Source organism: Chiloscyllium plagiosum, unplaced genomic scaffold, assembly GCF_037043375.1.
Source record: "Chiloscyllium plagiosum isolate Xiang-an unplaced genomic scaffold, Cpla_swu_hap1 HiC_scaffold_4, whole genome shotgun sequence".
NCBI lineage: Eukaryota > Metazoa > Chordata > Chondrichthyes > Orectolobiformes > Hemiscylliidae > Chiloscyllium > Chiloscyllium plagiosum.
In genome coordinates this window covers 52,752,325-52,770,518 of record NW_028270142.1, presented here as the reverse complement: position 1 = coordinate 52,770,518, position 18,194 = coordinate 52,752,325, and the positions used below count along the sequence as shown (strand labels likewise).

The window sequence follows — 18,194 nt, the reverse complement described above, 5'->3', positions numbered from 1 at the left end:
GGGGTCCGTTTGGAGGTGGCGGATGATGCGCTGTACATGGAGATTGGTGGGGTGGTAGGTGTGGACCAGTGGGGTTCTGTCCTGGTGGCGGTTGGAGGGGCGGGGCTCAAGAGCGGAGGAGCGGGAAGTGGAGGAGATGCGGTGGAGGGCATCGTCGACCACGTCTGAGGGGAAATTGCGGTCTTTGAAGAAGGAGGCCATCTGGGTTGTACGGTTTTGGAACTGGTCCTCCTGGGAGCAGATGCAGCGGAGACGAAGGAATTGGGAATATGGGATGGCGTTTTTACAGGGGGCAGAGTGGGAGGAGGTGTAGTCTAGGTAGCTGTGAGAGTCGGTCGATTTATAGTAAATGTCCGTGTTGATTCGGTCGCCCGAGATAGAAATGGAAAGGTCTAGGAAGGGGAGGGAGGAGTCTGAGACGGTCCAGGTAAATTTGAGGTCAGGGTGGAAGGTGTTGGTAAAGTAGATGAACTGTTCAACCTCCTCGTGGGAGCACGAGGCAGCGCCGATACTGTCATCGATGTAGCGGAGGAAAAGGTGGGGGGTGGGGCCAGTGTAGCTGCGGATCTTTGAAGAAGTAGGCCACCTGGGTTGTACTTCTTTGAAGAAGGAGGCCATCAGAACAGACCCCCACTGGTCCTCACCTACCACCCCACCAACCTCCATGTACAGCGTATCATCCGCCGTCATTTCCGCCACCTCCAAACAGACCTCACCACCAGGGATATATTTCCCTCCCCTCCCCTATCAGCGTTCCGAAAAGACCACTCCCTCCATGACTCCCTCGTCAGGTCCACAACCCCCACCAACCCAACCTCCACTCCCGGCACCTTCCCCTGCAACTGCAAGAAATGCAAAACTTGCGCCCACACCTCCCCCCTTACTTCCCTCCAAGGCCCCAAGGGACACTTCCATATCCGCCACAAATTCACCTGCATCTCCACACACATCATCTATTGCATCCGCTGCACCCGATGTGGCCTTCTCTATATTGGGGAGACAGACCGCCTACTTGCGGAACGTTTCAGAGAACACCTCTGGGACACCCGGACCAACCAACCCAACCACCTCGTGGCTCAACACTTCAACTCCCCCTCCCACTCCACCAAGGACATGAAGGTCCTTGGACTCCTCCATTGCCAGACCATAGCAACACGACGGTTGGAGGAAGAGCGCCTCATCTTCCGCCTAGGAATCCTCCAACCACAAGGGATGAACTCAGATTTCTCCAGTTTCCTCATTTCCCCTCCCCCCACCTTGTCTCAGTCAAATCCCTCAAACTCAGCACCGCCTTCCTAACCTGCAATCTTCTTCCTGACCTCTCCACCCCCACCCCACTCCGGCCTATTACCCTCACCTTGACCTCCTTCCACCTATCGCATTTCCAACGCCCCTCCCCCAAGTCCCTCCTCCCTACCTTTTATCTTAGCCTGCTGGACACACTTTCCTCATTGCTGAAGAAGGGCTTATGCCCGAAACGTCGATTCTCCTGTTCCTTGGATGCTGCCTGACCTGCTGCGTTTTTCCAGCAACACATTTTCAGCTCTGATCGCCAGCATCTACAGTCCTCACTTTCTCCTCGTTATTGTGATATGATCAGTCTTTGAAACATGTCCGTCTTCCCATGCTTTTTCTCGGTGCATTCATATTGTTCGCTGCAGCAATGTTGTTTTGCAACAATGTTGCAGTAATAATTTTAAGAGTAATATGAGCCTGAAGTTAGGGCCCAATTAATTGAAAAGGAGTGAGATAAAGGGTAACTGTAATTTATTTTATTTCAGAGCTTCTTCTTTCCCTAATATACCCAGTATACAGTCTGTCAGGGAGAATTTCCACAGGAATCTGCTAAGCATTCACTATAGCTTCGGCAGAAGTGTCACAGAAGCCCCAGTTTTAGTTCTGCTTTATAGAAAATCTAGCATAATGGTTCAGTAGCAAATCTTGAAACTTATATGCAAGAAGGTCCATCCTAAACATAATTGTTAATTGTAAATTAGAGAATTCATAAATTCTTAACTTACAGTTGATTTTTATATTTATTTTCTTCTGTGCTTCGGACTCCTTCATTAAAGAAAAATAGTAAGCCCTTTATGCAGCCCAATCTGACAATCCGTCTACTAATTAGTCAAATGCTGTGAGAACTGTTAAGCAGACCAGAAGCATCCAAAAAAACTCACTAGCCATGTCATATCTAATGTGCACTGCACACCCAAGAAGGAAAATTTAAGAATTATCTCTAATTCTAGGTCTACCAGGATTACCAGGTCCGACTGGTCATGGAGTGCCAGGAGTGGATGGGGAACCTGGAAGGAATGGAGCATCCGGGAGCCCAGGAAAGCGTGGCCCACCAGGCCCACCCGGAGTATGCGATATATCCAGCTGTTATAATTCCTATAATAATGGCCGAAGCCCTTTTAACAAAGGACCAAATTTTTGACGGTCTTATGCGGTTCAGAGTCTGGGAGTTGCATCCAGTCATGTCATCTCATGTGTCCTTTACTTGCTGCCAAATAGGAGGAACAGTTTCTCAGGAAGAAAACAATTGGCACATGAACCAATAGCTAATTATTACAGGTTACAGTCTGTTATACGGTATGCTACTGATTTTGGAATACTTCAATACAAACATTTTAAACACACCACGTGCTGTGCATGTATGTTTATCCCCTACAGATTTTTTTTAAAAATAAATTTTGATAGCAGCTTTGCTGTTGACTCTGTAGCTAGTTCTTGAAGAGAAAAAAATGACAAATATGATGGTTGGCAGTGATTGCTTGCTATTGTCAAGCCTTATATTCATGCCATTAAATGCAGTGGGAAGGAATATCCAGCAGAGAGTCCATCAGAGATTACTGATGGGGCTGAGAAGCTGCATTTGACATCTGTGGGCTTGACCATTTGTTTTGAATGTTTTACCATCTTTGATTTTTTTAGGCCATAAGAAGGAGGAGCAGAAGTAGGCCATTTGGCCAATCGAGTTTGCTCTGCCTGTTACTGAGATCATGGTTGATTGGATAATCCTCAACTCCACTTTCCTGCTTCCTGCAGTACCCTTGATTCTATTAATATTTAGAAATCTGTCTGTCTCAGTCGAGAATATCGAAGTAGAACATAGAAAAGGACAGCACCGAACAGGCCCTTCAGCTCATGATGTTGTGCCGAGGATTATTCTAAATCTAAAACAAAATAACCTAACCTATGCACCCCTCAATTCACTGCTATCCATGTGCATGTCCAGGAGTCGCTGAAATGTCCTTAATGACTCTGTTTCCACCACCACTGGCAATGCATTCCACGCACTCACAACTCTCTGCGTAAAGAACCTACCTCTGAAGTCTCCTCTATACCTTCTTCTTAATATCTTAAAACTATGACCCCTCGTGCCAGTCAATCCTGCCCTGGGGAAAAGTCTCTGGCTATTGACTCTATCCATGCCTCTCGTTACCTTGTATACTTCAATCAGGTCACCTCTCTTCATCCTTCTCTCCAGAGAGAAAAGTCCAAGCTAATTCAACCTCCCTTCGTAAGGCAAGCCCTCCAGTCCAGGCAGCATCCTGGTAAACCTTCTTTGCACTTTCTCCAAAGCCTCCATATCTTCCCTATAATAGGGCAACCAGAACTGGACACAATATTCCAAGTGTGGTCTCACCGGGGTCTTGTAGAGCTGCAGCAAAACCTCACAGCTGTTAAACTTGATCGCCCTGTTAATGAAAGCCAAAACACCATATGCTTTCTTAACAACTCTATCCACTTGGGTGGCAACTTTGAGGGATCTATGCGCTAGAATATCAAGATCCCTCTGTTCCTTCACACTGTCAAGAATCCTGTCTTTAATCCTATATTCAGCATTCAATTTCAACCTTCCAAAATGCATCACTTCGCATTTATCCAGGTTGAACTCCATCTGCCATTTCTCAGCCCAGCTCTGCATCCTGTCTATGTCGCGCTGCAGCCTGCAATAGACCTCGATACCATCGACGGTACTTCCAACCTTTGTGTCATCGGCAAATTCACCAACCCACTCCTCAACTTCCTCGTCCACATCATTTATAAAAACTACAAAGAGCAGAGGCCCAAGAACAGAGCCCTGCAGGACACCACTCACCACTGACCTCCAGGCAGAATAGTTTCCATCTACAATCACTCTCTGCCTTCTGTCCGCCAATCAATTCTGTATCCAGTCAGCCAAATCTCCCTGTATCCCACACCTCCTGACTTTATGAATGAGCCTACCATGGGAACCTTATCAAATGCCTTGTTGAAGTCCACATACACCACATCCACTGCTGAACCTTCGTTGACCTGTCTCGTCACCTCCTCAAAGAACTCAATAATATTTGTGAGGCATGACCTGCCCCTCACAAAGCCATGCTGGCTACCTTTAATCACGCTATGCTTTTCCGAATTGTCATAAATCCTATCCCTCAGAAATGTTTTCCAAAACCTTCTGACCACAGACATAAGACTGACTGGTCTGTAATTGCCAGGGAGTTCCCTATTCCCCTTCTTGAAAAGAGGAACAACATTTGCATCCCTCCAATCCTCCGGTTCGACTCCTGTGGAGAGCGAGGATGCAAAGATCTTCACCAGCGGCTTAGCAACCTCCTTTCTCACTTCACGGAGCAACGTATAATAAATCTGGTCTGGCCTTGGGGACTTATCAATCTTAATGTTTGCCAAAATTTCCAGGACATCAACTTCATCAATCTTCAGCTGTTCAAGCTTGTTTCCCAGCTCCTCAAAGTTCTCATTCACAACAAATTCCCTTTCCTTAGTGAAAACCGAAGCAAAAAACTCATTTAGGGCTTCCCCTATCTGCTCAGACTCCACGCACAAGTTCCCTACGCTATCCCTGACCAGCCCTACCTTCTCCCTGATCATTCTCTTATTCCTCACGTATGAGTAAAATGCCTTTGGGTTCTCCCTAATTCTTCCTGCCAAGCCTTTTTCATGCACCCTCCTGGCTATCCTCAGTCCATTTCTGAGCTCCTTTCTAGTAAGCCTGTAATCCTCTAAAGCTGTGCTAGATCCCTGCTTCTTCCACCTTACGTAAGCTACTTTGTTCCTTTTGACGAGAAGCTCCTCTGTTTTCGTCATCCAAGGCTCCTTAATCTTACCCCTTCTTACCTGTCTCAGAGGAACAAATTTGTGCATCATTCACAACAACTGCTCCTTAAACAGTCTCCACATATCTGTTGTGCCTTTCTATGGAACAATTGCTCTCAATCTGTACTTCCCAACTCCTGTCTGATAGCGTCATAATTTCTTTTTCCCCAATTAAGTATCTTCCCTTGGTAACTGCTCCTTTCCCTCTGCAAGGCTATGGTAAATGTGAGGCAGTTGTGGTCACTGTTACCAACGTGTTCTCCCAACGTGAGATCTGACACCTGTCCTGGCTCACTGCTGAGCACCAAATCCAAAATGGCCTCTCGCCTCATCGGCCTGTCTACATACTGAGTAAGGAAACCTTTCTGAACACACCTGACAAAAACGGCTCCACCCAAACCACTAAGGAGGTTCCAGTCAATATTAAGAAAGTTGAAGTCACCCATAACAACAACCCTGCTACCTCTGCATTCTTCCAAAATCTGCCAGCCTATGAGCTCTTCAATCTCCCTACTGCTATTACTGTAGAAAACCCCCAATGATGTGACTGCTCCCTTGCTGTTCCTAACTTCCACCCATACTGACTCACTAGACAAACCTTCCTCGACAGCCTTCGTTTCTGTAGCTGTGATGCACTCTCTGATTAGCAATGCTACACCCCTCCTCTTTTTCCACCCTCACTTTCTTTTTAAACTTTCTAAACCCTGGAATATTTAGCAACCATTCCTGCCCCTGTGAAACCCACATCTCCGTTATGACCACAACATCATAGTCCCAAGTACTGATGCATGCTCTAAGTTCATCACTCTTATTTCTGACACACCTTCCGTTAAAGCAGACATACTTTAACTGATCCCTTTGTTTCATCATGTGAAAAGCCTTCCTGATAGATTCACTACATTGTGTCACTGCCCCATCTACAACAACATCCCTCTCAGATATGTAGATGTGGTTCCCATCCCCTTACCAAACTAATACATTTAATGGCCCAGCCTCAGCTGCCCTTTGTGGTAATTAATTCCACAGGTTTACCATTCTCTATTTCTCCTCATCTCTGTCTTAAAAGGGCAACCCTTTACTCTGAGATGATGGTCCTAGACTCTCCACATCTATGCTGTCAAGTCCCTTAAGATTCTTATATGCTTAAATAAGGTTGCCTCTTGTTCTTCTAAACTCTAATAAGTACATCCCGACTACTCAACCTTTCCTCATAAGACAGTTCCTCCATACCCGGGATCCATCTGGTGAACCTTCTCCGAACTGTCTGCAATGCCAGTATATCTTTCCTAACATAAGGAGCCTAAAACTGTTTACAGTATTCCAGCTGTTGTCTGACTAGAGCTTTGTGTAGTTTTAGTAAGTCCTCCCTACTTTTAAATTCCATTCCCTTTGAAATATAGGCTGATGTCTCACTTCTCTTCACTGAATCGGATGCTAGTCTTTTTGTGATTCAAGCATCAGGACATCAAATCACTCTATGCTTTTTGCAGTCCTTCCATTTTTAAATAAATTCAGTTTTTCCTGCAAAAATGCACAAGTCCTCATTTTCCCACATTGTATTCCATCTGCCAAATTTTAGCCCACTCACTTAACCTATCTAGATCCCTCCATAGACTCCTTATGTCATCCTCACTACTTTCCTTCTTATCTATTTCTACACAAAGTATTAACTTGGTGATAATACATTTAATTCTGTCATCAACATATTTTGTAAATAATTGTAGTCCCAGCATTGATTCCTGTGGCACTCCACTAATATCCCATTGCCCATTCTGAAAATGCATACTTTATCCCAACTCTCTGACTTTTGACTTCTATTATTAAGCCAATTATAGTTAATATACTATCACCAAAACCATATTATTAAGTAATGCATACATGCAGTACCACATGGAAAGCCTTGTGGAAATCCAAATGTATTATATCTACTAGTCCCCCTTTATCTTGTCTGCTTGTTATTTCCTTAAAGAACTGTAAAAAGTTTGTCAGGTATGATTTCTCCTTCATGAAGCTTTGCTAACTCTGCTTGATGATATGGTGTGGCTTTAAATGCTCTGCTATCACATCTTTTATAATAGATTCATAATATTTTCCTATTGATGAATGTTAAGTTAACTGGCCTATAGTTAGTTATTTTTATGTCTTACTCCCTTTATAATTAAAGGAATTATTGGCAGTTTTCTTATCCTTTGGGACATTTCCAGAAACTAGAGATTCTTGGATGATTACTACCAATGCATCCACTATCTCTGCAATTAAACCCTTTAAAATCCTAGGTTGCAACCCATGAGATCTAGGTGACTTTTGGTCTTTATACTCATTAGTTTCTTTAGTATTTTTTTGTCCAGTGATAGTTGTGTTTATTTCCTCTCCTAGAATGCTATTAAATTCCTCTGTCATGAAGACTGATACAAAGTATTTGTTCAAATGCCATTTCCTGGGTCCCCATTATTATTTCCCCAGCTTCATTCAGTAAGGGACCCGTGTTCAGTGTTGCCTCTCTCTTCCTTTTTCTATATTTAAAGAAACTCTTTTTCTCCATTTTTATGTTACTAGCTATTTTGCAGTCAGCTTATTTTCTCCCCTTTTATTACCTTTTGGATAACTTGTAGGCTTTTAAACCTTTCCTAATCCAAGGATTCATATTTTTGGACCATTGAAACCTCTTCGGAGCTAGAAGTAACCTTTATAAGAAGGCTGGTTGCATCCGCATTGGAAGGGGACAGTATCCTGGCAGAGAGATTTGCTAGTGCTACTTGGGAAGCTTTAAACTAGTAAGGAAGTGGGACCTAAAGAGCTAGGGAGAACAGAGATAAGTCTGAGGCTGGTACAGTAGAGAAGGGGAGCAAGTTAAATAGTCAATGCAGGCAAGAGAACGAGGTAAGACTGATACATTAAATTACATTTATTTTAATGCAAGAGGCCTGACAGGAAAGGCAGATAAACTTAGTGCAAGGGTGGGAACATGGGACTGGGACATCATATCTATCGGGGGAGCAGGATTGACAGTTTAATGGTCCTAGTCATAGGTACTGTCGGAAGGATGGGGTGAGGGGTCTGCTGGGGTGAGCAGAATAGATCATAGAATCCCTAAAGTGTGGAAACAGGCCCTTTAGCCCAACAAGTCCACATCGACCTTCCAAAGAATATCTCACCCAAACCCACTCCCCTACCCTTTTCTCTACATTTACCCCTGACTAGTGCACCTAACTTACACATCCCTGAACACTATAGGTAATATAGCATGGCCAATTCACATTAACCTGCACATCTTTGGATTGTGGGAGTAAACTGGAGCAGCCGGAAGAAATCCACACAGACACGGGGAGAATGTGCAAACTTTATACAAAGGCTCACCCGAGGGTGGAATTGAACCCAATTCCAGTGCACGATGAGGCAGCAGTGCTGACCACTGAGCCACTATGCTGCCAAGAGAAGGGAAGGGGCCATGGCATTATTGGTTAAGGATAACGTTACTGTTTTACTTCGGGAGGATAATCCTGTGAAAAAGTCCAACGAATTATCTGGGTCGAACTGAGAAGAAAGGGATAATCAACTGATTGGGATTGTACTATAGGCCCCCAAAATAGTCAGTGAGAAATTGAGAATCAAATATGTAAGGAGATCTCAGATATCAGTACGAGTAATGGTAGGCAATTTAAATTTCCACATATACATTGAGAATGCCATAGCGTTAACTACTTGGATGAAGAGGAATTTGTTATGTGTACAAGAAGTTTCTTATTCATATGTGGATGTACTTATTAGAGAAGGAGCAAAACTTGATCCTTTAAAGATCAGCAAAGTCATCTATGTGAGCCAGAGGAGATGGGTGAGATACTAAATAAATATTTTGCAGCAGTTTTTACTAGGAGAAACATACAGAAGCAAGAGAACTTGTGGAAATAAATAATAATGTCTTGAAAAGTTGTCCATATTACAGAAGAGGAGCTGCTGGAGGTCTTAAAATGCATAACGGTGGATAAATCACTGAACCTGATCTGGTGTATCCCAGAACTTTGTGGAAACTAGGGAAAAGATTGCTGGGCTCGTTGCTGAGATATTTGCTGAGCCACAGGTGAGGTGCCAGAAGACTGGAGGTTGGCTAACGTGGTGCCATTATTTTGAAAAGGTGGTAAGGGAGAAAGGAACTATAGACCGCTGAGCCTGACTTCAGTGGTGTGTAAGTTGTTGGAGGGGATTCTGAGGGTTAGGATTTACATGCATTTGGAAAGGCAAGGACTGCTTATGATTAGTCAACATGGCTTTGTGCATGGAAATTTGTGATTCACTAATTTGAGTTTTTTGAAAAGGTGACAAAAAAGATTGGTGAAGTCAGATTAGTAGAGATTGTCTATATGGACTTCAGCAAGGTGTTTGACAAGGTAGACTGGTTAGTAGGGTTTGATCACATGAAATCCAGGGGAAGTTAGCCAATGGATACAAAATTGGCATGAAGGTAGGAGACAGAAGGTGGCGATAGACTATTGTTTTTCGGACTGGAGGCCTGTGACCAGAGGTGTGCCACAAGGACAGATGCTGGATGTGCTGCTTTTTTGTCATTTACATAAATTATTTTGATGGGAATGTAGATGGTATTGTTAGGAAGTTTGCAGATGACACCAAAATTAATGATGTAGTAGACAGGGAAATAAAGTTATCTCAATAGACAATGGGATCTTGATCAGGTGAGTCAATGGGCTGAGAAGTGACAGATGGAAATTAATTTAAATAAATATGAACAAAGAACAAAGAAAATTTACAGCCCAGGAACAGGCCCTTCGGCCCTCCAAGCCTGAGCCGATCCAAATGTAATGTCTAAACCTGTCGGTCAATTCCTAAGCACTTGTATCCCTCTGCTCCCCACGCACTCATGCATCTGTCCAGATGCATCTTAAATGAATCTACCGTGCCTATCTCTACCATGCCTGAGGTATTGCATTTTGGTAAGGCAAACCAGGGTAGGACTTATACAGTTAATAGTAAAGCCAAACAAAGAGACCTTGGAGTGCAAGTGCATAGTCACTTGAAAGTGAAGTTGCAGGTAGACAGGTTGGTGTAAGTCGTGTTTGGGACACTTGCCTTCATTTGTCAGTGCATTGAGTATAGGAGTTGAAACATCATATTGTGGCTGTACAGGACATTGGTTAGGCCACTATTAGCATATTGCATTCAATTCGGTTTGCTTGCTATAGGAAGGATGTTGTTAAACTTGAAAGGTTTCAGAAAAGATTTGGAAGGATGTTGCTGGCAATGGAGGGTTTGAGTTGGAAGGAGAGGCTGAAAAGACTGTGGCTATTTCCCCTGGAGCATCGGAGGCTGTGGGTGACCTTATGGAAGTTTATAAAATCATGAGGGACATGGATAAGGTGAATACCAAAAGTCTTTTACCTAGGGTAGGGGGAGTCCAGAACTAGAGGGCATAGATTTAAGGTGAGAGGGGAAAGATTTAAAAAGACCCTATGGGGCAAATTGTTCATGCAGAGGGTGGTGTGTGTATGGAATGAGCTGCCAAAGGAAGTGGTGGAGGCTGGTAAAATTACAACATTTAAAATGCATCTGGATGGGTATATGAATAGGAAGGGTTTAGAGGGATATGAGCCAAATGCTAGCACATGAGACGAGATCTGTTTAGAATATCTGATCAGCATGGACCGAAGGGTCTGTTTCCTGTATAGGAATAGTTAGAGCTGTATAACTCTATGACTCTGATTTACTATTAATATTTGCCACATTGTATATTTTTACTTTCAATTTGGTACTGTCCTTTCCCTGGTTAAAAATAATTAGTTTATCTCCTTGTTAGGATCCTCCTTGCTCTTTGGGATATATCCTTGCTTTAGGTCATAGGATCGCAACAGCATGGAAAGAGGCCACTCAGCCCATCAAGTCTGCACCAACTCTCTGAAAAACCAACCCTCAACATAATTCAGTAACCCTATATTTACCATGGTTAATCCACCTAGCCTACACACAATGAGGCAATTTAGTATGGCTAATTCTTTTTACCTGCACATCTTTGGACTATGGGAGGAAACAGGAGTACCAGCAGAAACCCACACAGACATGGGGGGAATGTGAAAACTTCACACAGTCGCCCGAGGCTATAATTGAAACCCACTCCCTGGCAATGTGAGGTAGCAGTGCTAACCACTGAGCTTCCATGCTGCCCATTCATGGGTTGATTTTTTAAATTGAGTTTATAACCTACTTTTACAAGTATTATATATTTATACTATATAATTTTCTGATTACCCTTTCAAACCTACAGCTAACTTAAAAGGCTGAGTTGATAAGACATTTTGTTCCTAACCATGTATCACTTTTATGCAGTGAAGTTCATAAGAGTAAATGTACAGTATTGCTGACTTTAATGTTGAGCTGGGCAGTAACTGGACACTCAAATTAGCTTCACTATTCTATAGCCTAGGCAGGTGAGAACTAGAGTTCCACTTCAGGTAAACAGGCTCGAAAAGCTGAATTTGTATGTTCTTACTATCCAGCAATGCTTCCTGAAAAGTAAACCATGTGTGTGTGTGTATATTATATATACATATATCAGGATTGAGTTCAACTGTGAAGTTAATTATGTAAAACTCACTGTTTCAGCTAAGATATATTTAAAAAGGCACTGGTTAAAGATACAGGGATGATGGGGTGATATTGCCCAGTGGTAATATTGAATGTAACAGCACTACCAAATATAAACCAACTGTGACAAGTGCAAAAAGGAATGATGATTGCAGGAAGTGCATTTTTTACCAATGTGTTTTGTCAATATGTTGATCAGACCATTTGGCCTATTATATAACAAAGTGATGCCATGACATGGGTGCATATGTTGCATTGAGCTCACTCCACAGCTTATTTCTGGCCCACACAAATGTTCCGTGTTGATTTTTAGATGATCTGCACAGTTTTGAAAGTGCAGAAAATATTTAACAATGCCATAACATTTGTGGAGCCATCGATCGACATGTTGTTCATGAGTCCTTTGAATGAAAATATGCTGCCTGATTGCTTCTTGTATTCTCCAATGTGTGCACACATTTCAAACTATTGTTTATTAAAATACATAAATGTTACTGACATGGACCTCAAGGTAAAGGTATCTTTCCTTACCTAAACTTCAGGCTGCTCCTACATTCCTTCGATCTTGAGTAGGGTTGGTTTTGAGTTTTCTCTGGTTTCAAATGCTTGTCATCCTTTCACCACTAATTGACCCATTTGGGGCTGGTCATTGCAGGATGACTGTTCCTCAGACAGTGTGGGAGTTCTGATGTCAGGGTCCTAACCCACAATTCAAAATACTGCCCATCGTGTCTCCATATTGGGTTTCTATTCACTTCACTGTCATCTATATTTTGCTTCCTTTAACTTCAGCCTTCTCAAGAGCTGCCAACACTTTGAAATGCCTTTCCAAACCATTATAAAGGCTGTAAGAAATTTACCTACTGCAATGATTATACTGCCATTTAAGTGCTCAAATAACTTTAGATTTGTTCAAGTTGCACACTAGTTTTTCCCATTAGACACAACCCTGTAAAGAAGCAACCTGCACTCAGTGCAAGGAATAATTATTTAAATGGCCTGATCATGGAAAACAGTGCATGCTTATCCAATTGGATTTGGATCTGAATTCTTGATTGAATTATGCCAAGATTTGAAAACCTACCCTCAGGTCTCCCTTTCCTGAATCAGTGTTCTTGTCATGCAAGGCTGCCCCATATTCCAACACACAATATCATCAGAGTTTCTACTGTCAGATTGCCTTAGATGATTGATTTGTACAATTATGAACAACTTTTATACAGTTGTGTCCATAATGTGTTGCTTTGCTGTTAAAATAATAATTTTAGATTATGTATTCCAATGTTTTCTCATCCAGTAATGTATGTGAGTGGGGATTGAAAAGATTATAATCTGTATAACTATAATACCTCCAGTATACGGACAAACAGACAGATGGCATTTAAAAATATTTTTAATGTATAACTACCAGACTTTATAAAAGTAATTAATTCCAGAACAATGTATCCAGGAATAAATAACTTCCAAGTGAATGCATGTCATCAAAAAAGTTAATGAACTAGCCAAATATATAAAACTAGATCTTAGGGGCCCTGTGCTGCCGTGATAGAGTCCGTACCTCTGAACCAGGTGGCCTGGTTTCAGGTCCCACCTGGTCGTAACATCTCTGAACAGGTTGATTGGGAAAATATCTGTAGAAAAGGGGAGAGTGAGTAAAGTAAATGTTGACAGAAATAGATGAAATTACCATGAAAAATGAGGAATTAGCACAGACATTTTAAAAAATTGTGCTTGTATTCACATTAAAATACACTTATAAACTCTAAATAAAGGGTGGTAACTAAAGACCTAATAAGAATGAGGGATATAGGTAATAAATAAGAACAGAGGGGAGATATTGCAGAAACATAAGAGATCTAAAGTAACAAATCACCAAGACCTCAGGGTCTACATCTTCTGGTTCTAAAATGATACCTGTGGAGATGGTAAATGCACTGGTTATAAGTTTGCATAATACTGTGTTTTCTAGAACAATGTAATTGGACTAAGAGTGAGGAAATATTACACCTATTCCAAGGAAAAGGGAAGAGAAAAACATTGGGAACAATGGGCCAGTTTGGCATGAGTTATTGGGAAATGCTGCATTCTATTACTAAGGAAGTCAAAGTAAGAAAGGATAATCATGTTTAACAAATATAATACTTCTTTGAGGATGCAACTAATTGGGTTGCCAAAGATGAGCCAGTAGATGTAATATTTTTGGATTTCCAAAAGGCATTCGATAAGATGTGACACAAAAACTTACTTCACAAGCTAAGGGCTCATGGGTTTAGGGATGATATATTAGCATCAATGTAGGATTGTGGGAACCAGATGGGGAGTAAATGAGGAATTTTCAATTTGGGGGTAGGCTGTAATAGTGGAGTGCTGCAAGGATCAATCATGGAGCCTTAACTATTTAGAAATCTGCATTACTAACTTAAAATTTGGGGTCAGTTAGCTCATTTGGCTGGATGTCTAGTTTGTAATCAGAGTGACCCCAACAGGATGCATTCAATTTCTAAATGGGCTGACGTCATCACGAAGATTCCCCCCTTCTCAGCATTAGCCCTCGCCTAAGGCGTTGTGACCCTTAGGTTAAAGTCACCCCTAGTTGTCGCTCTCTAAGGAGAGAGCAGGCCTATGGTCCTCTGGGACTTTGGTGTCTTTACCATTACTGACTTGGAGGAAGGGACAGAACTTTTAAATGCTTTCACAAGAAATGGGTGTCACTGAAAAAGGCACCATTTGTTGCCCATCCCTAATTGCCCTTGATCTAAGAGGCTTGCTAGCCCATTTCAGAGGGGAGTTCAGAGTCAGCCACATTACTGTGGATCTGGAGTGACTTGTAAATAAGGACAGCAGATTTTCTTTCTAGTGAACCAAATGGGTATTTTCAACAATCGTTACACAGTTGCTATTAGACTAGCTTTCTTTAAGAAAAATCTGGATCTTATTGATTTCAAATGGCACTCTCTGGTGGGATTTGAACACATGATCCCAGAGCATTAACCTGAGGGCGTCCATTACTAATTCTGTGGCATTACCACTGCAGTACCACCTTCCCTTAGTAATATATTGAAATATGCCAATGATACAAAGCTGGGTGGAAATTTAAATTGAGGGAGAGGCCACAACTCTCTGGAGGAGGAGACTGCACAAATATCCTCATCTTCAATGTTGGAATAGCCAGACACATCAGTGCAAAAGGTAAGACTGAAATATTTACATCAATCTTCAGCCAGAAGTGGATGATCCGTCTTGGCCTCCTCCAGTGGTCCCCACCATCACAAATACCAGTCTTCAGACAATTCAATTCACTCTATGTGATATCAAAAAACAGTTGGAGGCACTGAATACTGTAAAAGCTACAAGCCCTGACAACATTGCAGCAACAGTATTGAAGACTTGTGCTCGAGAACTTGTGGCTTCTCTAGCCAAGCTGTTCCAGCACAGTTAACACTGGCATCTACCTGACAGTGTGGAAAATTGACAAGGTATGTTCTGAACACAAAGAGAAGGACAAATCCAAACTGGCCAATCACCACCCTATTAGTATACTCTCAATCATCAATAAAGTGATGGAAGGTATCATCAACAATACTATCAAGTAGCTCCTACTCATCAATAACCTGCTCAGTGACACCCACTTTAGGTTCCTCCAGGTAAACTCAGCTCCAGACCTCATTACAGCCTTGATTCAAATTAGGTGAGAGTGGCAGCCCTTGACACCAAGGCCACATTCAACTGTGTGTGGCAACAAAGAGCCCTAACAAAATTGGAATCAATAGGTATCAGGGGCAACTCATCACTGGTAGAAGTCATACCTGTCACACAGGAAGATGGTTGTAGTTGTTGGAGATAAGTCATCTCAGCTCCATGACATCTCTATTAGAGTTCTTCAGGGTAATGTCCTAGGCTCAACCATTGTCACGGCTGTTTCATCAATGACTTTCCCTCCATTATGAGGTTAGGTATGGAGATGTTTGCTGATGATTGCACAATGTTCAGCACCATTTGCAACTTCTCAGATACTGAAGCAGTCCGTGTTCAAATGCGACAAGATCTGGACAATATCAAGCTTAGGTTGACAAGTGACAAGCAATATTTGTGCAACATAAATGCCAGGCTATAACTATTTGCAATAAGAAACAATCTAACCACGACCTCTTGATATTCCATTGTGTCACCATCACTGGATCTCCAGTATCAACATCCTTGATGTTATTATTGACCGGAAACACAACTGGACTCATCACACAACCACAAGCACAGGCCAGAGGCAAGGAATATTGCAGTAGGAAATTCACCTCCTGAGTCCCTAGAGCTTGTCTACTATCTACAAGGCACAAGTCAGGAGTGTGATGGAATACCCCCCACTTGTCTGGATGGGTACAGCACCAACAACACTGAAGACGCTTGTCAAGAAGGGAGGGAGGTGATGGCCTAGTGGTATTATCGCTCGACTATTAATCCAGAAACCCAGAATAATGTTCTGGGGACCTGGGTTTGAATCCCACCATGGCAGATGGTTGAATTTGAATTCAATAAAAAATTGAATTTGGAATTTAAGGTTGACTGATAACCATGAAACTTTTGTCAATCGTTGGAAACATCCATCTGATTTGCTAATATCCTTTAGGGAAGGAAATCTGCCATCCTTACCTGGTCTGGGCTACATGTGACTCCAGAACCATGTGGCTGACTCTCAACTGCCCTCTAAAATAGCCGAGCAAGCCACTCAGTTGTATCAATTGCTGGAAAGTCACAACAAACAACCCACAGCAAGTGGACTGCAGCGATTCAAGAAGGCAGCTCATCACCACCTTCTCAAGGACAAATAGGGATGAGCTATCAATGCTGGCCAGCCAGCGAATCCCAAGTCCCACAAATGAATTTAAAAAACCATCCAGGACAAAGCAGCCTGCTTGATTGGCACCAGATCCAGAGGCGTCCATTTTCTCCACCACCAACACTCAGTAGGAACAATGTGCACTCCAAGATGCACTGCAGAAATTCCCCAGAGATCCTTGGACAACACTTCCATCTAGAACAAGGGCAGTAGATACTTGGGAACACTATCACTTGCAAGTTTTCTTCCAAGCCACTCACCACCCTGACTTGGAAATATACCTTCACTATTGTTGGGTCAAAATCCTGGAATTCTTTCCCTTAGGGAATTATGGTCAGCCTACAGCATGTGGGCTGCAGCAGTTCAAGAAGGCAGCTCACCATCACCTTCTTAAAGGCTGGCCAGCCATGTTCTGCAGGCGAATGAAAAAAAACCCTTCAAGCTACACACTATCCTGCTGTGGAACTGTATGCACCATTTTTTCACTGTTGCTGAGTCAAAATCCTGAAACTCCCTTCTTAGCAGTGCAATGGGTGTGGCTACATCCATAATGCAATTCATGGCGCCTGCTCACCACTATCTTCTCCGGGGTAATTCGGACAAGTCAATAAATGTCCACATCACTTGAATGAATACAAAAAAACATCATTTGTTGAGAAGCATATGTCAAGCAAAAAAAGGTCAGGTTCACAGGCTGGCAGCAAGTCAGTGGCAGAAGGATGTGATCGACATCAACAGCAACATCAGTGAGGTGGGCCTAGTGGTGAGAGATGGTGCCTGAAGCCTGGTGACTCTGACATTGATGGGTCCGGCAAAGCCGAGTGAGGCTTTGAACTGGAGCAGCTGAGAAAGAACAAAAGTGGAGTTTCTCTCAGTTTCTTTTTGTTTGTAAGTTATTCAAAAAGGCTCTGGAATGTGACAACAGTTGACTCTTTTCACTATTCCTTCCCTTATATACAGTGACAATAAATCATTCGATAAAATTGAATTCATTTCAACTAGCAGTTCCGAAAGTTTGGACAATACTGTCTGTAAAATGACTACAATTGAACTTTTTTCAATAGTTTTGGGTTTATTTCAAAAAGCATATGATTTGAAAATAAAATTATATTGACCCATTCCCTTAATGTCTAAGTTAAGTAACACATATTTGTGAACATTGAAGTGGAATAATGGGTATATTTTATATTTAAGTTGTTGCAATAACTGTAAAAGATGGATATTGCTAATTTTCACTCCAGTCTGATGCTCCAAAAATGTGTAGCTATTAGGAATGTATATTCGAATAAAATGTAATCCTAAAACATTTGAGTGTTTTGAGTTAAGATCACACAGATGGTGACTCTTGGTAAATTTAGATAATAGTTCAGCGATGCCACCAGGTGGTGGGTCTTAATATCTCAGCAGTTGGTGATCTGCAAATTTAAAAGAGAATGATGATTCCAAGTGACTGTCAGGTTTTCCGTGATGTCTTTTCTTATGATGCAAAATGTGGAGATCCGCTGAGATTTGTGGTGGTCTGTCCTACACTCAGCAATATGTTTGCATTAGTCATTAAATCTGGAGGAGATGGTATTGGCAAGATAATTGGTGGGGAATAACCTGGTCTTGTGGAAGAACCAAAGTTCATTTAGCTGATCCATGCTCAACTGGCTATGAAATTACA

At 42.2% G+C, this 18,194-nt stretch overlaps 1 protein-coding gene across 3 annotated transcripts in view; it reads left to right on the top strand.

Moving 5' to 3' along the window:
• LOC122549191 (uncharacterized) overlaps positions 1 to 17,825 on the top strand; it is a 124,840-nt gene extending 107,015 nt beyond the window's left edge. Inside the window, exons 22-23 of one of the 3 annotated variants that reach the window (XR_015756958.1) lie at positions 2,247 to 2,592; positions 15,884 to 17,825. Coding sequence is in view for 1 of the 3 variants with exons in the window: in XM_087986253.1 (XP_087842379.1) it covers positions 2,247 to 2,437 (191 nt within the window). In the remaining 2 variants the exon portion in view is untranslated. Of the gene's footprint in view, positions 1 to 2,246; positions 2,708 to 10,912; positions 12,234 to 15,883 lie in introns of those variants that run through there. The other 2 variants (XR_015756957.1, XM_087986253.1) reach the window with 2 other exon arrangements.
• The last annotated feature ends 369 nt before the right edge of the window (positions 17,826 to 18,194 follow it).